The sequence below is a fragment of the Equus asinus genome, chromosome 22 (genome assembly GCF_041296235.1).
Source record: "Equus asinus isolate D_3611 breed Donkey chromosome 22, EquAss-T2T_v2, whole genome shotgun sequence".
NCBI lineage: Eukaryota > Metazoa > Chordata > Mammalia > Perissodactyla > Equidae > Equus > Equus asinus.
Genome location: NC_091811.1, coordinates 58805585 through 58826771, shown reverse-complemented (window position 1 = coordinate 58826771; position 21187 = coordinate 58805585). Strand labels below are relative to the sequence as shown.

The window sequence follows — 21187 nt, the reverse complement described above, 5'->3', positions numbered from 1 at the left end:
CCAAATTCTAATTTTTGTACCAGCTTACTTTTGATATTAAAGCATTCACTTAATTAAATTTATTTTAATCTTAACCAATTTAACCACTCACAAAACTCTTTACTCAGGGTTCCTCTTACACAAACTTCTTTAACTTTCTTTTTACATTCAGAATTTGTCCCATACTTTCTGTCTTCCCTCCTAGTACTTTAGGACAAATTTATCTTTCTTAACAAAACAAACAAAAATATCCCCTTTCTTTAAGTCTTCTTTACTGAAAACATACATCTTACTTTTCTTAATTTTTGTATATTGGCATCCTATGGACTGGCAGATCGACAAATACTGTCTAGAAACGTGTCCTTTCTCATAGAAAGCTTCTCAGCATGGCACAAAGCATGTTTATCAATAAAACCCAAGTATTTTTTCCAGTTTCTCTGTAATACAAAGCCAAAGGCAGGTAAATCTATGCTTAGCAATTAATATCTAATATTATATATTATGTGGAAATGACCTAAAACAAACTTTATCATTTAACTCAATTTAGCAAAACTCTAAGATTTCAAGTCATCAAAAGATTTTGAAGTTATTTTAGGTACATTCATCATAACATACAATTATTATTATTTTTATTTTTAAATATTGACACCTGGGCTAACAACTCTTGCCAATCTTTTCCTTCTTCTTCTTCTTCTCCTTCTTCTTCTTCTTCTTCTTCTTCTTCTTCTTCTTCTTCTTCTTCTTCTTCTTCTTCTTCTTCTTTCTTCTTCTTCTCCTTCTTCTCCTTCTTCTCCTTCTTCTCCTTCTTCTTCTCCCCAAAGCCCCCTAGTACATAGTTGTGTATTCTAGTTGTAGATCCTTCTGGTTGTGCTATGTGGGATGCCACCTCAGCATGGCCTGATGAGAGGTGTCGTGTCCATGACCAGGATCTGAACCAGTGAAACCCTGGGCCGCTGAAGCAGAGCGCATGAACTTAACCACTTGGCTACAGGGCCAGGCCCCAATTATTGTTAAAAAGTTCACCCAACACTTTTATTTTTTCCACATCTATTTACTTTACTTGTTCCCAACAATTATTTAGATTGCCAACAAAACTTCATGAGACATTAGACAAAATTAGCTATCATTCTAAGTTATTTTTGCTCACAAGTTTTGTAACAGAGATAACATGTATGTATCATAGTCAATGCTGATAACTCTGAAAACATGTTTATTTTAATCAAATCAAGAAACTTAAATAAGCTTTCACTTATGAAAGATTATTTTATATCATGTTAACTTAAAAGACATTTGGGTTAGTTTCCATTACATTTATGTAAGTGTTTACTTTAAGCCAATCAAATAGAGCTCTTCTACGAACTATACCATTCAGAGGGGGAAAAATTACACACACACACATATATATATAGACATATGTAGACACACATGCACAGATACTACACAGCTAGTATTTTAAAATTACTGCCATGGATCAGATACAGTAACACAAAGCTCCCTTTTCCACTTTTTTCCTTCAGTCTTAGGAACTGGTGATAGGTTACATAACAGTTCCCAGGAGAGGCCACCAGCTTTTCAGGATAACAGAAATGGATGGAATCTGAACTGTCTCTAGAGTTGCATTTCCAGTTTTGCAAAATTTGTAAGTTGAGAACAGTTGCTCTTAATTCCTCAGAAATTTGGGTTGTAACTTAAATGACAATATAGGTCGGTCTTCTTATCCAACTACATCATCCTAATTTGCTTCTTTCCCTCTGAGTGCTTAGTTTTATTTTAACTTAGGGAAGAAGGCCTAAAAATTTTCTTATCAGGCTCTGAATATCAGCTTTCAGTTTGGCTGAATTTCTGACCATAAGTTGCTAAATCCTTTCAAATATCTTGTGAAGTTTCAGCCAGGATAAAGAGTAACGATACCTGGCAGTATTAAAGAACTCTAGTAGTCTTTAACAGTGGTTTCCCAGAAAAATCTCTCAGTCTTGCTAACTCTGAGAGGGGCTCATTTTGGGCCTTCCTTCAAAGGTAGATTATGAGCTGTCTGTAAAGCCACAACCTAATAAGCTTTTCTTTTAGGTACCTTTTATAACTTAATTTTTTCTTTTTGCAACAAACCTTTAATAAGGTTACTTTGGAATTTTTAAGTCTGCTTTTGAGTGCACTTTTAAATGATCTTATCTAATCAGAATACTTCTTCTAACAGCCAATGCAATTCCCCTGAGGCTGGCAGCAGCTTGGTAGGACACTTAGCTGCAAAAAAGAGTGCAACCCGCATTTCTGTCCAACCATTTCTGACCCAAAAATGGGGTGCAACCACATTTTTGTCTAACCACATTTTTGTCCAACCACATTTTGAGACCCTCATGATTTTCAAGTGAAGCTCTCAGGACATGAAACAATCTTAGTAAGATCTTGCAGTTCTTTGTAAATATTTACAGCTTCCAGAACATTTAAGTTTTGAGCAATTGTGCCAGAAGGTGATGCATTGGACTTTTTAAAGATTAAATTTTCCTTGCTTCTCAGTTTGGAGGCTCAAAAGAGGCCAGAATAGACACTGTAATTTTAAATTATCCTGGGTTATCTTGCCAGCCATTTACAGTTGTTTCCATTTTAAGGGGCTTTTTCCAAGACGGCTGCAGCAAACAAGGTCTTACTAGGGGATAGTGTGTAGTGTCTGATAGTGTACTTGCAGAAACAGCTCACTCAAGAATAACCAAAGGGTCGTCTTTTTCCCTTATGTGTTCTGGCAGCCACAAAGTTCAGAGATGAGTAAGCCCTGTGTGGGTAGCCACCACCATCTGCCTTGCCACAAACAATGGGGGCCCAATTAGATATATTCTTCAGAAGGGGGTCCCTATGAGGCAGCTGCACGTCACGGACAGATACCCCAATACCTCTGTGAAATCCCCAGTCACCTGGGAATGTCCTGAAGGACCAGACGGAATAGTGCCTCTTTTCTTCAGAGTCAGAAGACCCTTGCAAGGTTAATCCAAAAAGGGAGTTTTTTACAGTCACCGAGAAACTAAGTTACCAAGCAGCCAGTGTTAACAAAAAACACAGCCGATCATCACCTCTGATGAGAGTCTGACTTTCAAGTTCTGGTCATGTCCCGGGCCTGTGGTTCCATCAGGGGGAGAATCTTTGGTTCCAGTGTCATTTCAGGCCAAGATATTCTCTTCTGAGAGTGCTTTGGCCATGGGACTTTGCAAGTTTCCTGAAAAACAACTCTCAATTACTCTATTGCTAAGATGGTGTCAGTTTAGATTGGTCCTAGGGGGCCTGTGGATACACAAGAATAAGGACTGCGGGACCGGCTTTGAGTCAGTACCTCCGTTCAGCCCTCCCAGCATCTCGGAGAAGCCGCACAGCTGCACGTGTCCACCCCCACTGCCTCTTCTCCCCTTTCTTTGCCTCTGACCTCACACACCCCCTTTGCTCTCCTGAACGCCTTTCTGCAGAGAGAATTACTGTATCAGGAGGAGACCTAGTCCTCCAAGTCCTTTCCTTCTCCTTCTAACCCTAGAGAGGCTGACAGTGACTTAGATTTCTGAGGAGAGGGTGCTGTGTGCCGAGCCCTCTGAGGAAACCCAGGCCCTGAGAGGGTGCTGAATGTAAGTGTGTTGAATCCAGAGCGTCTTCCCACGAAGAACCTTCCTGAGGTCGGGAAGATCGAGCCCAGCGTGTTGGCAGACGAGGAGAAAGAGTTCTGAGCCCAGAACCTAGAACAGAGTGGCCTGTGCCGCTCAGTGTGTGGCACCTGGACGCAGAGAGCAGATGGAATGAGAGGCCTGGGGCAGTGGGGCGGACAGTGATGCTTTCTTTCTGGGCAGGAGTTGGAATTTTCAAGGGCAAATGGTCAGCTCTTGCAAAAGTAGTCCAAAGGGCAGATAGGTAGGGAGAGAATAGAATGTTCCAGAAAGACAGTCATCAGGAGGACACCAGGAAACTTCATGCCAGAGAGGCTGGAGGTCAGACTGACAGCACAGCCTTCCTGATTGAGGAGGCCAGACTCTTCTGATCACAGCCTGTCTCTGTTTGGTCCCTGCAAAGCCATGTGGCTGTACCTGGCAGTCCTCGTGGGCCTGTACTACCTCCTGCGCTGGTACTGGGAGAGGCAGGTGGTGAGCAACCTCCAAGACAAGTACGTCTTCATCACGGGCTGTGACTCGGGCTTCGGGAACCAGTTGGCCAGGCAGCTGGACCTGCGAGGCTTGAGGGTGCTGGCCGCGTGTCAGACGGAGAAGGGGGCCGAGCAGCTGAGGGACCGGACGTCAGACAGGCTGGAGACGGTGATCCTGGATGTGACCAAGACAGAGAGCATCACTGCAGCCACCCAATGGGTGAAGGAGCGTACAGGGGATGGAGGTACCACCCAGATTTGTCGGGTCTGTTTCTCTTCTGTCTGTGGAGGGAGACTTCTTGTCTGCTGCTGGGGAAGATTCCCTAGGTGTTTTCCAGGACTCGAGGTCATACTCCCTTTCTTTCCCTCACGCAGCTCACCAGCTGAGCCTCTTCTCTTTCCACTGCCCCCACCTCCCGTCCTTGGAGATCTGGAGGTTTGGGGAGAGCTGCCCTGATGAGAATTTGCCCTTCGAAATTCCCTGTCTGAGGTGCCCCCTCCTGTCTTGGCAGAAGTTCTGCATTTCTTGACGCTGAGCGCCCCGGGGGAGATCAGAACCCACTTTCTGGAGGACGAGTGGAGATGGGGCACCAACTCCGAGGCTTGTGTGGGTGGCTGGGGCAGCGCTGGAGGCGGGCTCCTGTTCTTAGCACTGTACCATGTTCTTGCTGGGGACCCATAATCCTCCCCCAGGGAGTCACTGTCACCCATTTCAGGTGAGCACACTGAGCTTTCCGGACTTGCTAAGGAAGGTCAATAATCCAGCGCAAGTTCACATTCTCTCTCTCTCTCTTTCTTTTTAAACTACCCTAGTGCCTGTCTTATTATGGGGGAAGAGAGGAACATTAATTTTTTTTATCTAAGTATAAACGTAAAACATGACCATTGTGGAAAATGCAGAAAAGCATGGGATCAAAACGAAACTCACCCACATTCTACCAGCAGAGATGAGTCCTGGGACCCTTTTGACATAGACCGTATTACACTTAGGAGAGAGTTTGTATCCTATTCTGTTCGTTGAAGGAAGATGAGCATTTTGCAATATAATGAAAATTTCTTTAAAAGCATATATTTAATGATTGAGCATATTCTATCCCTTTGAATAGTGTTACTTTTTAGAACAGTACCTCATGTATGATATGAAATTGTTTCCTGCATTTTATTCACATTCGTGACTCGTGTCTCGGTGAACTTTCCCAAATCTCTCTGTGTAACTGTGCATATTGACTGGGTTCTTAGAAGCAACATGTGTGCTGGGAGAATGTGAGTCCTGGAAGGTCAGCCTGTTTCTGAGCAGGGAAGGGACTCAACTGTCTGGGTCCATCCTGTGCCCCCCACGGCCCCAGCTCCCTGAATCCCAGTTCCTGCTGCCCTGAGGGCTGTTGGTGGGTAGCTCTTTAGTGTCTGTGCTCAGAATCACATCTTTGAGTCCTGCAGAGAGGTTTCCACGAGGCTGGCTGAACTAGGGCCGAGGGGGAGGGGCGAGGGTGGCCTCCTGTGTGGGTGGGAGGAGAGGGGGCATTTCTGCTGCAGAGGGTGAAGTCTGTGCAGAGAGGGTGACGGGAGGGTCGAGATAGTCTCCCGCTCATAGACGAAGGATCCTACAGGATCCTCCAGATCCTATAGGACCTTTGCTCCCTATTGCTGCACGTGTTTCAAGGCGAATCCCTGAGGTCACCTCCTGCCTGTTCTCACCTTCCCCCGACCTGGGGTTTCAGGTCTGCGTTACCCAATCAACCTCTTCCCAGATATTAGCTATATTTTCTTCTTTTCGTCTGTTTTCTTTTCTCTCTTTTTTCCTTGGTCTCCTTTCCTCATTCTCTCTCTGTGTGTCTCTCCTTCACCACAGATATTTGTTGCACACTCACTAAAGACGCTGTCTAGGAATTCGGAAAATGTAGGTGAGCGTTTATAATGCCCGCAGGACAACATTGATGTGTGAAAACCCAAAACATTACTGTGAGTGTTCCGGACTATGGACGCACGAGATTCCTCAACATCAGTTCGTGCCTTCATCAAATGTGGGGTGATTGCCCGTTATCAACCAAGCAGTGGCTGGGCCATGAAGACTAAATCTGGAGGAAGTCATATTTTCTGTCCTCCATGAGCTTACAGGGTCTGCCCTCCCCTAAACCCACCGGCAGTGTGTTGTTATCTGTTTTCCTCCCTCCCCATGCAACCTCTCTTTGAATGTCCTCACGTGACTGGAAGGTGCATTGCAACCACAGCTGTGTCCACACTCACGGGCACAATGCAGTGTTGCTCTCTTTCCCCCATTGTACCCAGGACTGTGGGGCCTGGTGAATAACGCTGGTGTCTTCATGCCGTCGGCACCCAATGAGTGGCTGACCAAACAGGACTTCGTGAAGATCATCGACGTGAACCTGCTGGGGTTGATTGAGGTGACTCTGAGCCTGCTGCCCCTAGTGAGGAAGGCGAGAGGCCGCGTGGTCAACGTCTCCAGTGCCGCGGGCCGGTTGGCCATTTGTGGTGGGGGCTACTGCATCTCCAAGTATGGCGTCGAGGCCTTCTCGGACTCCCTCAGGTACTGGACTGGGTTAGAGGCCCTCCCTCAGTCCTCCTGCTTCTGTGCTTCCAGCAACACCTTTTCAGTCTCTTTCTTCCAGATCCCTCTCTCTTGCTTTGTGCAAGGCCTTCATTGGGAAGCACTTTTTTTGTGTCCCGGGTGTGGGAGAGGATCCCAGTCTTTAGAGTTTTATTCAAACTATTTCTACCTAGATGAGGGCCCACAATTGGAAAGTGTCTGCGGCACTTCCATAGTATGGCTGCAGAGGCCATGTCCATAACCCCTGTGGCACTGAGCTTCAGGGAGTCCTTGCAGAGGGGTAGAGTGTTTGAGTTTATTCAACAGATACTTCATGGCGATTTTGTGAGTACACAATAAATGTGTCCGAGGACAAGATTTAATCCCTGACCTGAAACATCTGACAGCTGAGACAGGGACAAGAGATATAGAAATGTTGTGGCCATCTCTCACAGAGCTTGGAATCAAGTCAGCCATGGTGGCTGTGATGCCAGAGGAGTGAAGGGAGGGTACTGGATAGGGCTCTGAGCTGAGGATGAAGAACTGAACTTGGTAACCTGGAAACCTGAGAAATAGGGTGGGAAGTCTTCCTGGACGAGGGAATGATGTCAGCCAAGCCCAGGGTTTGTAATGGTTGAGCGCCTATGCTGCAGAGTTCTCCAGATGTGAAGGACAAGGCCTGGACTGGCAGGAGAGGTGCTAGGCAGGTGGGCTCGTGGAGGCACATGGGCCCTGGACAGGCTGTGGACTTCATGCTGTTGGCAGTGGAACCCCATGGAAGGGATTTCATCAGGGGAGCTACTTTGTGAAATCAGCATCTAGAGAACCCATTGGCTGCAGGGCAGAGGATGGCTTTGAATGTGGGGGAGCTGGGACTGCAGGCAGAGAGAGGCTCCGTAGGGGACAGATGGCCAGGCAGTTGACTAGAGCAGCAGAGAGGAGAGAGAGTTGAGGAGGGTGGAGGAAGTAAGATGGGCAAAGTCTGGAGATGGATTGGGTGTGAGGGCACACAAGAGGAGAGAGCACTTATCGGGTGCCTTGTAGTAGAATAGGTAGGAGTCAGGGCTGATGAGTAACCTGCACCACATGCTTGTGAAATACGTGGAAAAATGTACAAACCTTATTCAGAGACTATGCCATTGTCATAAGTTTTCTCCCCCTGGCTGTTGCACTTTGAAACTTTCTAAGCTTTTGAGATGTGTCGCCCCAATCCCGTGTTGAGGTTGCATCATTCTGTTTGCTTTTTGTTTGCTGTGTTTTGTCTCCCAAGACCTCTGAAGTCCTTGCCCCTCTTCCTGTCTGCCTTGCAGGAGGGAGCTCTCCTACTTTGGGGTGAAGGTGGCTATTATCGAGCCTGGTTACTTCAAGACCAACATGACCAGGCATGAGAATTTTTCTCAGGGCTACCAGGAGGCCTGGGAGCGGGCCCGTCCAGAGATCAAGGAGATCTACGGGGAGAAGATCCTGGCATCCCGTGAGTGAGCTGTGGACCATGGGGAGAGAAGCAAACCATTGTCTGGAAGCCTGGATGCATCGTTAGTGCCTCCTCAGGTCTTGGGTCCCTGCTCCAGGCCTGACTCACCCACAACGTGGGAACATTTCCTTCCAGCCGTGGTCTCGAGTGATTAACTGGTAACTTAAGGAAAGGATCCAGACTTGCGAGAGTTGGAGACTATTGTCTCATCTGAACCCCTCATAATGAGGAGGAAACTTAAGCTAGAGAGGGAAGACACCCCTGGACCCATGGAAAGCTGGCATTAGAGCTTTTGGTTTCCAGGTGCCTATTTTTCCAATGTTTGTAGAGACTTCCAGCTTATGCGGTGCACACACAGCCACGAGTTCCTTAACAGCAGGACAGTTGCAGAGAAGTGTGTCATTAGCTCATTTTGTTGTTGTGTGAGTATTGTAGCGTGTACTCACACAAACAAAGAGGGTATATAGCCTGCTACGCACATAGGCAGTACGGTACTAATCTTATGGTACTGTTGTAAATGTGGTTCGTGGTTTGAACAGAACATCTTTTTGCAGTGCATCACTGTATTTGCAGGAATAGAGTCAGAGGGGGCTTAGTGTGGACAGTGTTCCTGGGGTAAGAATTGGGACACACTCCAATGACATCCATGGATTCCATGTGAAGCATGATTTTGGGGGGCCCATGAGCTTTTAGAAACTTTTCTCTTAAGTTGATCGGAAAGTGGGACAATGGGGAGTGAGGATATATTTGGATGGTGTCTCGTTCTTGACAGTTATTAAATCATCTGAAATATTCAAGTCAAGCTACTGGGAGAATGTGTCCTTGGTCACAGACTGCATGGAACATGCCCTGACTTCCTGCCACCCCCGCACCCGATACTCACCTGGCTGGGATACCAAGCTCATCTACCTCCCCATGAGCTACATGCCCTCTATCCTGGTGGACGCCATCTTCTACTGGAGCTACCCAAAGCCCGCCAAGGGCCTGTAGCCAAGCCTGGGGTGCACGGTAGGGTGGAGTAGGGTACTGTGGGAGGGAGGGATGCATCAGGGGGAGGGAAATAGAGTGGAGAGAGGGGTTCTCATGTCACCAGGGAAAACAATCTCACCTCTCCCCTCACTTCTGGGACATTACGCAGCACTCTGGGGATATTTGGAGGAAAGAACCAAGTTTTGCGGCTGAGCAACAGGGCGTCGTGGCACACATCCATGCCCTGAGCCTTAAGTGACCTCTCAAGGCTTGGAGTCTCATGGCCCTTCTGCCACCCAAGGAATCCACACTTTTGGGAGGGTGTGAGCAGCTGCACTCAGCCCCAGCTGAGCCTGCTCTGCCTCTGTCCTCCTCCTCAGTTGTACCTTGGCCCTGGCCAGTCTCCTCTCCCACAGGATGGAAAGGCCTGGTGAAGGAGAAGAGCCCTCTCCACTGAAGACATCTGTGGACAGAGGTGGAGGTGTGGAGGGAGACCAACAGCCTGACCCCTCAGCCTCAGGTCCAAGTCAGCAGACCTCGCTGGAAGGTGGTGTGCTCAATAGGGTTCCTGACAGAGGACACAGAAATCAACTTTTGATTTGTCTTGAAAGCATGGATTTCCATTCCTTATTTTTGCCTCAAAATAAAACTTGAAAAGTTTACCCTGGCCCAGTGATTGGAAGCGTGACCTTGGGGAGCGGTGGGGTGTGTGTCTGTGAGAGGAAGAGTGAGGTGATTTCACAGAGGTCAAGGGATGAGAGGGATGAGCTGAGGAGGCATTGGACAGAGAAGTTAAGTCACTCCCTCCCTTCCACAGAACTAGTGGCTGATGTTTTCCTCCAAGGATTTATTAGGTAATGTGGGATCACAGGATTAGACACCAGGATGGATGAAAAAGGAGAGGTGGCTAAGTGACTGGTAGGGCCCAGACCCTTCCTTGGGGACATCCAGCCTCTCCCTTCACCAGCAAACTCTCTCTCTCTGTGCCCTCCTTTAAAGTCCTCGCCCTGCACCCTCTGCCATCCCCAGATTCCTCCGCCCAGATCCCCTGCCTTCTGGACCGCACTCTTTCACTTTCTACCAAGCTTTGTTGAGAACCTACTGTGTGCTGGGCACAATTCCCCTAATTACCCAGTGCTTCCCGAGGGCCCGCCTCTCTCCGTCTCCACTGTTCTGCTGATGTTCTGAGAATGGACTCCACAGAGAAGGCATTTGCAGAAAGTGATAGAGATTTCTGTGCTGAGTACAAATTGGCGTTGGCAGGTCCCTTCTGGTGTCTTCGTTTCCCTCTCGTAGTTTAAAGTTGAGGACATTGGGCCTTTCTGGAACCTGATGTAGAACGATGTCAGCATTCTTCATGAAAACACCACGTGGGGTAGGATATTGCACGGCCCTACATTCTGAAAGGTATATTGAGTGCTTGGTGTCAGACAAGGGACTGCTGAAGACACAGAGATGATTGAGTGGATCCTCAAGGATCTGCAAGTCCTTCAAAGCTCTGCTGTCAGTCCACTCAAGGTCAGTCCATGTGCCCCACCCCAATGCAAAGCAAGAGCATCATGCTGGATCTGAAGTCTCCAGGTTTTCACAATACTATTTATACACACACAGCCAGACACTCCAACAAACTGAAATCGAGTAAAGGATGGCTGATTCACTTTATAATCTCGAGGGCATGTGTTCAGGAGGTTTGGACTCACCCCCAGGAGTCTTCTCCAGAGTGTCAGAGAACTGTGAGGTTACAAAGCCCTGGCCCTCCATACTGGGCTCCACGTGGTGAGCAGTTCTGCACTATCATTGGTTCCATGGCCCCAAACTTGGAGTGGGAGTCAAGGGTGCCATCTTAGACAGGCTGGAAAAACCATGGCCTTGAAAAGAAGTCCAAAGCAAAGAAGTCCAAGTCCTCACCCTCTTCCCTCCACAGAGCCCCATCCTCCTCCTTCTCGGCTTCTTTCCCTGGGGAGGGAGGCAGGTCCAGTCTGACGGAGCTGTGCAGGGCCTGGCACCCATACCATCAGAATTAATGGGGGTGCCCCAAGGAAGCTGCCCTCATTTCTTCTTCCCTTTGCTCTCCGGGCCTTTTTTGAGGAGCACAGAGTCAGTGACTTCCCACCTGTGCCTCTGGTGCCCTTCAATTTTCAGATCTTCAGCACGGGAAGGCGGGGATGTGTCTACATTTTCAGACCCGCGCTCCAGGTGGTGGGGGCGGAATACCTGTACGGCTGTAAAGAAGTTTGCACAGTTAGGTCTCATTCCCTGCCCTGTCCAAGCTCCCTTTTTCCTCTACCTACGCCAGTCCCTCTTCTGAAGACCCTCACTGGCTGAAGAAGGGAATGGGTTGGTGAAGGATGCCCTGACATTTGACTGCGGTCAGGTGAGACTCTGCAGGGCGCCACCAGGTGGCGCACGACTCCGTTCCAGCACGCATCGGGCTCACAGGTGCTGTCTTGTGTCCGGGCCCCGCTGCCCGGCCCCAGGACGCGGGAGGCGATTTTAGCGTCGAGAACTCCTGAGGAGGATCTCAGTGCAGAGATGGGTGGCAGTGGGTCTCCATCCTGGGGGCGCCTGCGAAGGATTTCTCTTTATGGCCCCTGCAACTCCCGGGCGAGTGAGCATCTGACCAGGTTCCAGTTCTCTCTCTGCTCTCTCCCGAACTTCCTGATTGTTCCCATCTGGAATGGCCTCAAACTCTTTCATGATCCTACCGCCAAGGGTCCTATCACCTTCAGGATTCACAAGAGTGACGCGGGAGGCAAGAGGGCTGACGGCTGCCTCTGCTGCATGGCCTCTTGGGAACTTATGGTTGAAGGAATTTCTGGTCACTGACAAAAAGTCTTCCTTCCCATGGTTCCTTCCCAGAAACCATGACCTTACCCCTTCGCAGGGTTTGGTATCTGGTTAGGATTTGCGTGTTGCCTTGGCCCCCTGAGAGTTTCCAGGGCTCATTCCTTCCTCCGGGCCTGCTTCCTCCCCCAGGCTTCGGGAAGCCCTGTCAGAGGGTGGTGGCAGTCACCCAGGAAGCAGGGACAGGCTGGTTTTGGCAGGACCAGCCTCTGTCAGGCTGCTGCTGCCTGCCACCTTGAGGGACAGGCTCCTTCAGGCCCACAGGTGGATCCCTGCATAGAAAGGTTACATCTGAAGGCGAATCTGCCCCCTTGTCTGTCTTTCTTGCCTGCTTGGGTGGGTCCGGGGCCAATTGAACCTCTGGTTTCTGAGGGGCAGCCTCTCCTTTGCCCTCCCAGGGCCTCTCCTTTTTCCTACTTACCAGTCAGAGCTGTGACAAATGTGGACGGTGAGGGAGACGCCCAGAGCAGTGACACTGGCTCCCGTCCCGGCCCCACTCACCAACTCCGTTCCCCACGCTGTGCCACCCCCTTTTATGAAATGGTGTCCTCCACCTCAGCACGAAGCCCCTCCAGGGACAGCTGTTGTGAACCCCATTTCTAGTCCTTTCTTTAGTCTCCTGAGGGGGCAGCTCCCTCCTCCTCTCCATCATCCTCTGAGACCAATGGAACTAATACCCATTTAATTATTGGGGTTCACATCCCTGCCTGGTGGAAGAGGTTTGGGGCACTGTGTGCATTAGTCCGTGTTCGAGTCAGTCTTTTCTGCCTTTGGAGTCTGTGTCTAAGTGGTCTGGGTTCCAGATGAGTGTCCAGGCAGGGGAGGGGCAGGACGGGAGGGCAATGTAACTGGGGACCCAGAGGTCTTCTAGTGACAGGGCCTCACCACTGCATAAAGGAGGACTAACTGTTAGACCCACTTACGTCAGTCCCCCCGTTCAGCCCTCCCAGCATCTCGGAGAAGCCGCACAGTTGCACGTGTCCACCCCCACTGCCTCTTCTCCCCTTTCTTTGCCTCTGACCTCACACACCCCCTTTGCTCTCCTGAACGCCTTTCTGCAGAGAGAATTACTGTATCAGGAGGAGACCTAGTCCTTCAAGTCCTTTCCTTCTCCTTCTAACCCTAGAGAGGCTGACAGTGACTTAGATTTCTGAGGAGAGGGTGCTGTGTGCCGAGCCCTCTGAGGAAACCCAGGCCCTGAGAGGGTGCTGAATGTAAGTGTGTTGAATCCAGAGCGTCTTCCCACGAAGAACCTTCCTGAGGTCGGGAAGATCGAGCCCAGCGTGTTGGCAGACGAGGAGAAAGAGTTCTGAGCCCAGAACCTAGAACAGAGTGGCCTGTGCCGCTCAGTGTGTGGCACCTGGACGCGGAGAGCAGATGGAATGAGAGGCCTGGGGCAGTGGAGCGGACAGTGATGCTTTCTTTCTGGGCAGGAGTTGGAATTTTCAAGGGCAAATGGTCAGCTCTTGCAAAAGTAGTCCAAAGGGCAGATAGGTAGGGAGAGAATAGAATGTTCCAGAAAGATAGTCATCAGGAGGGCAATTGGAGACTTCATGTCAGAGAGCCTGGAGGCCACACAGCCAGCACAGCCTCCTGATCGAGGATACCAGACTCTTCTGATCACAGCCTGTCTCTGTCTGTCCCCTGCAAAGCCATGTGGCTGTACCTGGCAGTGCTTGTGGGCCTGTACTACCTCCTGCGCTGGTACCGGGAGAGGCAGGTGGTGAGCAACCTCCAAGACAAGTACGTCTTCATCACGGGCTGTGACTCCGGCTTCGGGAACCAGTTGGCCAGGCAGCTGGACCTGCGAGGCTTGAGGGTGCTGGCTGCGTGTCTGACGGAGAAGGGGGCCGAGCAGCTGAGGGACCGGACGTCAGACAGGGTGCAGACAGTGATCCTGGATGTGACCAAGGCAGAGAGCATCGCTGCAGCCACCCAGTGGATAAAGGAGCGCGTCGGGGACAGAGGTAACACCCAGATTTCTCGGGTCTGTTTCTCTTCTGTCTGTGAAGGGAGACTTCTTGTCTGCTGCTGGGAAAGATCCCTAGGTGTTTTCCAGGACTCGAGGTCATACTCCCTTTCTTTCCCTCACGCAGCTCACCAGTCGAGCCTTTTCTCTTTCCACTGCCCCCTCCTCCTGTCCTCGGAGCTCTGGAGGTTTGGGGAGAGCTGCCCTGATGAGATTCCAGATTCCCTGTGTGAGGTGCCCCCTCCTCTCTCGGCAGAAGTTCTGCATTTCTTGATGCTGAGCGCCCCGGGGGAGATCAGAGCCCACTTTCTGGAGGACGAGTGGAGATGGGGCACTGACCCCCAGGCTTGTGTGGGCGGCTGGGGCAGCGCTGGAGCCGGGCTCCTGTTCTCAGCACTGTACCATGTTCTTGCTGGGGACCCATAATCCTCCCCCAGGGAGTCACCGTCACACACATATCAGATGATGACATTGAGCTTTCAGGACTTGCTAAGGAAGGTCAAGAATCCAGTGCAAGTTCACATGCTCTCTCTCTATTTTTAAAACTACAATTGTGCCTGTCGTGTTATGCTGGAGGAAAAGAACATTAATTTCTTTTTTCTAAGTATAAGTGTAAAACATGAGCATTGTGGAAGACACAGTAAAGTACAGGATCTAAATGAAACTCACCCGCAGTCTACCAGCGGACACAAGTCCTGGGAACCTTTGACATAGACGCTGTTACACATTGCACACAGTTTCTATCCTATTCTTTTCATTGAAAGAAGATGAGCATTTTACAATGTAATTAAAATTGCTTCAAAAGTATATATTTAATGATTGAGAATAATCTATCCCTTTGAATAGTATTACTTTTTAGAACAGTACCTCATGTATGATATGAAATCGTTTCCTCCATTTTATTCACATTCGCGACTCGTGTCCCGGTGAACTTTCCCAAATCTCTCTGTGTAACCGTGCATGTTGACTGGGTTCTTAGAAGCAGCATGTCTGCTGGGAGAATGCGTGTCCTGGAAGGGCAGCCTGTTTCTGAGCAGGGGAGGGACTCAGCTGTCTGGCTCCATCTTGTGCCCTCCGTGGCCACAACTACCCCGAATGCCTGCTCCTGCTGCCCCGAGGGCTGTTGGTGGGTAGCTCTTTAGTGTCTGTGCTCAGAATCGCGTCCTTGAGTCCTGCAGAGAGGTTTCCATGAAGCTGGGTGAATTGAGGGCTGAGGGGGAGGGGTGAGGGTGGCCTCCTGTGTGGGTGGGAGGAGAGGGGGCATTTTCTGGTGCAGAGGGTGAAGTCTGTGCATGGAGGGTGGGGGTGAGACAGCCTTGTCTCCCCCCATGGGCTGCCCCTTGGAATTGATCTCCCAGGTCCTACAGGACTCTTGCTCACTATTGCTGCAGGTGTTTCAAGGTCAGTCCCTGAGGTCACCTCCTGCCTGTTCTCACCTTCCCCCCACCTGGGGTTTCAGGTCTGCTTTACCCCACCAACTTCCAGCAAGATTTTAGTCATCTTTTGTTTCTTTTTGTCCATTACCTTTTGCCTTTTTCTTCCTCTCTCCCCACCCTTCCTCATTCTCTCTCTGTGTGTCTCTCTACTCCCCCACAGATATTTGTTGCACACTCACGAAAGGCGCTGTCCGGGAACTCTGAAAATGTAGGTGAGCGTTTATAATGCCTGCAGGACAACATTGATGTGTGAAAACCCAAAACATTACTGTCCGTGTTCCAGACTATGGACACACTAGATACCTCAACATCACTCCCTGCCTTCATTAACTGTGGGGTGATGGCCCATTGTCCACCAGGCAGTGATTGGGCCAGGCAGAATAAGTCAGGACAGAGGCACGCTTTCTGTCCTCCAACAACACATGGCGTCTGCACTCCCCAAACCCTACCAAAAGCATGGTGTTATCTGTTCTACTCACTCCCCATGCAACCTCTCTCATAAAGTCCTCACGTGATTGGAAGGTGAATTAGAACCACAGCTGTGTCCTCACAATGCAGTGTTGCTCTCTCACCCCTGCTGTGTCCAGGACTGTGGGGCCTGGTGAATAACGCTGGCATTGCCGTGCCTGTGGCACCCAATGAGTGGCTGACCAAACAGGACTTCATGAAGATCCTCAACGTGAACCTGCTGGGGGTGATCGAGGTGACCCTGAGCCTGCTGCCCCTAGTGAGGAAGGCGCGGGGCCGCGTGGTCAACGTCTCCAGCGTCATGGGCCGGGTGTCTCTGCTTGGTGGTGGCTACTGCATCTCCAAGTATGGTGTCGAGGCCTTCTCGGACTCCCTCAGGTACTGGACTGGGTTCGAGGCCCTCCCTCAGTCCTCCTGCTTCTGTGCTTCCAGGCAAGCCTTTTCCTGGGTTCTTCTGTCAGGATCCCTCTCTCTTGCTCCGTGCTAGGTATTCATCGGGAAGTAGTTTTTTATGTTCTGGGTTTTGTAATGGGCCCCAGGCCAGCAGACTTTTATTTAATCTATCCCTGCCCTGGAGGAGGGCCCATAGTCAGAAGGTATCTGAGGCAGAAGCGGAACTGGGATAAGGTGGCTGCAGAGAACATGTCTAAAACCCCTACGACATTCAGTTCAGGGAGCCCTTGAGGTGGAGGTAGAGTCTTAGAGTCAATTCAACAGATACTTCTTGGTACCTTTGTGAGTGCACAATCAACGTGTCTGAGGACATCAAGATTTGGTCCCTGACTAAACAGTGTGACAACTGAGAAAGGGACGAGTAATATAGAAATGTTGTGGCCATTTCATCTGACACTTGCACGAAATTAGCCATGGTGGCCCTGGTCCCATAGGTATAATGGCAGGGAACTGGCTAGGGATCTGAGCTGAGGATGAAGAACTGAACTCGGTCACCTGGCCACCTGAGAAATAGGGTGTGAAGGCTCCCTGGATGAAGGAATGAAGTCAGGCAAGCCCAGGGTGAGTAATGGTTGAGCGCCTATGCTGCAGTGCCATCCAGGGGTAAAGGACAAGGCCCTTGCTGGCAGGAGGGATGCTGTCCCCATGGAAGGGATTTAATCAGGGGAGCTACTTTGTCAAATCAGCGTCTACAGAACCGACTGGCTTCAGGGCAGAGGATGGCTCTGAAAGAAGGGGAGTTGAGACGATAGGCAGAGAGAGGCTCCTTAGGGCACAGATGGCCAGGCAGTTGACTCGAGCAGGAGAGGGGAGAGAGAGGATTGAGGAGAGTGGAGGAAGTTGGATGGGCAAAGTCTGGAGATAGATTGGATGTGAGAGGACACAGGAGGAGAGAGCAGTTAAGGGGTGCCTTGAAGTAGAATAGGGGTGAAGATTTAGAGCTAATAAGCAGATGCGTGTCAAATATGTGGAAAAATGTACCAACCTTCTACAGAGATATGCCATCATCATCATTTTTCTCTCCCTTGCTGCTGCACTTGAAACTTCTCAAGCATTTGGGTGTATGCCATTCAAATCCTGTGTTGAGGTTGCATCATTCTGTTTGCTTTTTGTTTGCCGTGTTTTGTCTCCCAAGGCCTCTGAAGTCCTTGCCCCTCTTCCTGTCTGCCTTGCAGGAGGGAGCTCTCCTACTTTGGGGTGAAGGTGGCTATTATCGAGCCTGGTTACTTCAAGACCAACATGACCGGGAATGAGAGTACTTCTCAGGGCTACCAGGAGGCCTGGGAGCGGGCCCGTCCAGAGATCAAGGAGATCTACGGGGAGAAGAGCCTGGCATCCTGTGAGTGAGCTGTGGACCATGGGGAGAGAAAGCCTGGGTCCATCATTAGCCCCTCCTCAGGTCTCAGGCTCACGCTCCAGGCTCTGAATCACGCACGCAGCGGGGACGTTTAGCTCCATCCCATTGTCCTGTGTGGTCATCTCTGGTAGCCACAGGAAATGATCCAGGTTTGTTAGGCCTGGGGGCTACTGTTTCATCCAAACCTCTCATTATCTTGAGGAGGAAACTGAAGCCACAGAGGGAAGATACCCCTTGATCCATGGCAAACTGTCTTTAGAGCTGCTGGTTTTCAGGTACCTAGGTTTGCAGTGTTTGTGACGACCTCCAGTTTATGCAGTGCACATACAGCCACGAGTTGCTTAACGGCGGAGACAGGTTCTGAGAAGTGCATCATTAGGCCATTTTGTTATTGTGCGAAGATCATAGAGTATAGTTACACAAACCCAGATGGTAGGGCCTACTATACACCTAGGCTGTATGGTCCTAATCGTATGGGACCATTGTATGGGGTGCAGGGGTGGCAGGCGGTCAGGACCTGTTTTATGCAGTTTGTGGTTTGACCAGAACATCCTTTGGCAGTGCAGCACTATATTTCCAGGAGTAGAATCAGATGGGCTTAGTGCGGAGAGTGTTCTTGGGGTAAGAGTTGGGACACGCTGCCAGGACATCCACGGATTCCATTTGGGGTATGATTTTATGGGCCCCAAGCGTTTTTAGAAACTTTTCTCTAGAGCTGATCTGAAAGTGGGGCAGTAGTGAAGTGAGAATATAATTGGATGGTGTCTCCTTCTTGACAGTCATGAAGTTAGCGGTAATGTTCGAGCCGAGGTGGTGTCAGAATTTGTGCTTGGTGACAGACTGCATGGAACATGCCCTGACCACCTGCCACCCCCGGAGCCGATACTCACCTGGCTGGGATGCCAAGTTCATCTACCTCCCCATGAGCTACATGCCCTCCATCCTGGTGGATGCCATCTGCTACTGGAGCTTCCCAAGGCCCGCCAAGGGCCTGTAGCCCAAGCCTGGGGTGCACGGTAGGGTGGAGTTGGGTACTGTGTGAGGGAGGGATGCATCAGGGGGAGGGAAATAGAGTGGGCCTCCTCCCAGGGCTTCTCCATGGACATTACTCAAGATTCTGGGGATAATTGGAGGAAAGAACCAAGTTTTGCGGCTGAGCAACAGGGCCTCTTGGCACACATCTGTGCCCTGATCCTTGAGTGACGTCTCAAGGCTCAGAGTCTCGTGGCCCTTCTGCCACCCCGAGGAATCCACACTTTTGGGACGGTGTGAGCAGCTGGACTCAGCCCCAGCTGAGCCTGCTCTGCCTCTGTCCTCCTCCTCAGTTGTACCTTGGCCCTGGCCAGTCTCCCCTCCCACAGGATGGAAAGGCCTGGAGAAGGAGAAGGCCCCTCTCCACTGAAGACATCTGTGGACAGAGGTGGAGGTGTGGAGGGCGACCAACAGCCTGACCCCTCAGCCTCTGGTCCAAGTCAGCAGACCTTGCTGCAAGGTGGTGTGCTCAATAGGGTTCCTGACAGAGGACACAGAAGTCACTGTTTGATTTGTATGAGTCAATGGATTTCCATTCCTTATTTTTGCCTTAAAATAAATGTTGAAAATTTTAATGAGGCCTATGGGTTGTAACCATGAATGTGGGGAGTGGTGGGGTCTGTGTCTATGAGAAGAAGAGTCACGTGATGTCGCAGGGGTCAAAGGATGAGTGACATGACCTGAGGAGGCATTGGACAGAGAAGTCAGGTCACTCCCTTCCTTCCCCAGAAGGGAGGGGCTAATGCTTCCTTTCCTGTATTTATCAGGTAGTGTGGGATCACAGGGTTAGACACAAGGATGGACAAAGAAGGAGAGGTGGTTAAGTGACTGGCAGGGCCCAGACTCTTCCCTGGGGACATCAAGCCTCTCTCCTCAGCAGCAACCTCTCTCCCTCTCTGCCTATCTGTCCCTATCTGACCTTAACATCGCCCCCTTTCCTCCTCTGCCATCCTTAGGTTTCCCAGCCTGCATCCCCTCCCCACACTCTCCAGTGGAGGAGAGGATGAGTCCCTTCTGGACCCCAGTCTTTCACTTTCTACCAAGCTTTGTTGAGTCCCTACTGTGTGCTGGGCACAATTCCCTTAATTGCCAAGTGCTTCCTGAGGGCCCGCCTCTCTCCGTCTCCACTGTTCTGATGATGTTCTGAGAAGGGACTCCACAGAGAAGGCATTTGCAGAAAGTGATAGAGATTCCTGTGCTGAGTACCAATTGGAGTTGGCAGGTACCTTGCCAGGTGTCTTAGTTTCCCTCTGGTATTTGAAAGTCGAGGACAGGGAGGCTTTAGGGAACCTAGTGTAGAACAATGTCTGCATTCTTCATGAAAACACAAAGCGGGGTTAGAGGTAGCAGAGCCTTTTATTCTGAAATACATGTTTAGTGCTTGGTGTCAGACAAGGGACTGCTGAAGACACAGAGAAGATGGAGTAGGGCCTCAAGGATCTGCAAGTCCTTCAAAGCTCTGCTGTCAGTCCGGGTCCCCCACACCAATGCAAAGCAAGAGCATCATGCTGGATCTGAAGTCTCCAGATTTTCATAATTCTGTTTATACACATACAACCAGACACACCACACAAACTGAAATTGAGTAAAGGATGGCTGATCACTTTAGAGTCTTGAGGGCATGTGTTCAGGAGTTTTGGACTCACTCCCCGGAGCCATCTCTGGAGTTTCAGAGAACTTTCAGGTTACAAACCCGTGGCCCTCCACGCTGGGCTCTATGTCGGGGGCAGGGCTGCACTCAGGTGGGGCCCAGGCCCCAAATGTGGAGTCTGACTCAAGGGTGCCAGCTTAGACACAGTGGAACAACAATGGCCTTGAAACAGAAGCCCAATGCAAATGTGTCCAAGTCTTCACCCTCTTCCTTCCACAGAGCCCCATCCTCCTCCTTCTCGGCTTCTTTCCCTGGGGAGGGAGGAAGGTCGAGTCTGATGGAGCTGTGCAGGGCCTGGCAGCCATGCCATGAGAGTCCACGGCTGTGCCCCAATGGAGCTTCTCTGACTCCTTCTTCCCTTTGCTCTCCTGGCCTTTTCTGAGGAGCACAGGGTCAGTGACTCCTCACCTGCGGCTCTGGTCCCCACCAAGTGCCAGATCCCCAGCAACTGAAGGCTAGGTATGTCTTTACATTGTTGACCCCTACTCCAGGTAGTGGGGGCTGCGTACGTGGAGGACTGGAAACAAGCTTGCACAATTGACCCTCAATTCCTGCCCTTTCCATGCTCTCCTCTTTGTCACCTATCTTCCTCCCTTTCTGAAGACCCATACTGGGTGTGTTGCTGAGCACAAACTCAGGTTCATTTATCAGCCACATGAAGACCAATAAGTGGAACGGCAGGCTTATGGCAATGAAAGAGGTTTAGTATTGAGAGGTAGCCAGACGAGGAGATGAGAGTAAAAACCCAGGTTTACCTCCCTGAAGGGAAAAAGAGAGGGGTTTTAATCTGGGTTCTAGGTGAGGGAGGGGAAACCTGTGGCCTTGCTGGTTGGCACCTTCCCACCAGCCTGCCTTTGGCCCTGAAGACTGAGTTTCTTTTCCCTTGACTGTATGGACTT

General features: G+C 50.2%; 2 protein-coding genes across 2 annotated transcripts; both read left to right on the top strand.

The window, feature by feature from the left end:
- Positions 1-3875: 3875 nt before the first annotated feature.
- Positions 3876-9739, top strand: LOC123275598 (retinol dehydrogenase 16-like). Its single transcript, XM_070494288.1, has 5 exons — positions 3876-4335; positions 6377-6635; positions 7946-8109; positions 8882-9117; positions 9480-9739. The coding sequence occupies exons 1-4, from the start codon at positions 4023-4025 to the stop codon at positions 9097-9099; spliced, it is 954 nt and encodes a 317-aa protein (XP_070350389.1). The 5' UTR covers positions 3876-4022; the 3' UTR covers positions 9100-9117; positions 9480-9739.
- Positions 9740-13576: 3837 nt separating this feature from the next.
- On the top strand, positions 13577-19003 carry LOC106832929 (retinol dehydrogenase 16-like). Its single transcript, XM_070494326.1, has 4 exons — positions 13577-13889; positions 15915-16173; positions 17424-17587; positions 18385-19003. The coding sequence occupies exons 1-4, from the start codon at positions 13577-13579 to the stop codon at positions 18600-18602; spliced, it is 954 nt and encodes a 317-aa protein (XP_070350427.1). The 3' UTR covers positions 18603-19003.
- The last annotated feature ends 2184 nt before the right edge of the window (positions 19004-21187 follow it).

Bases quoted from the DNA above. Each gene is read 5' to 3' on its own strand.
- LOC106832929 (XM_070494326.1), top strand. From the start codon at position 13,577: ATGTGGCTGTACCTGGCAGTGCTTGTGGGCCTGTACTACCTCCTGCGC. The intron at 13,890-15,914 runs GTAACACCCAGA...TGCTGTGTCCAG, and splicing joins GGAGCGCGTCGGGGACAGAG to GACTGTGGGGCCTGGTGAAT. The intron at 17,588-18,384 runs GTGAGTGAGCTG...CCTTCTTGACAG, and splicing joins GGAGAAGAGCCTGGCATCCT to TCATGAAGTTAGCGGTAATG.
- LOC123275598 (XM_070494288.1), top strand. From the start codon at position 4,023: ATGTGGCTGTACCTGGCAGTCCTCGTGGGCCTGTACTACCTCCTGCGC. The intron at 6,636-7,945 runs GTACTGGACTGG...TCTGCCTTGCAG, and splicing joins GCCTTCTCGGACTCCCTCAG to GAGGGAGCTCTCCTACTTTG. The intron at 8,110-8,881 runs GTGAGTGAGCTG...CGTTCTTGACAG, and splicing joins GGAGAAGATCCTGGCATCCC to TTATTAAATCATCTGAAATA.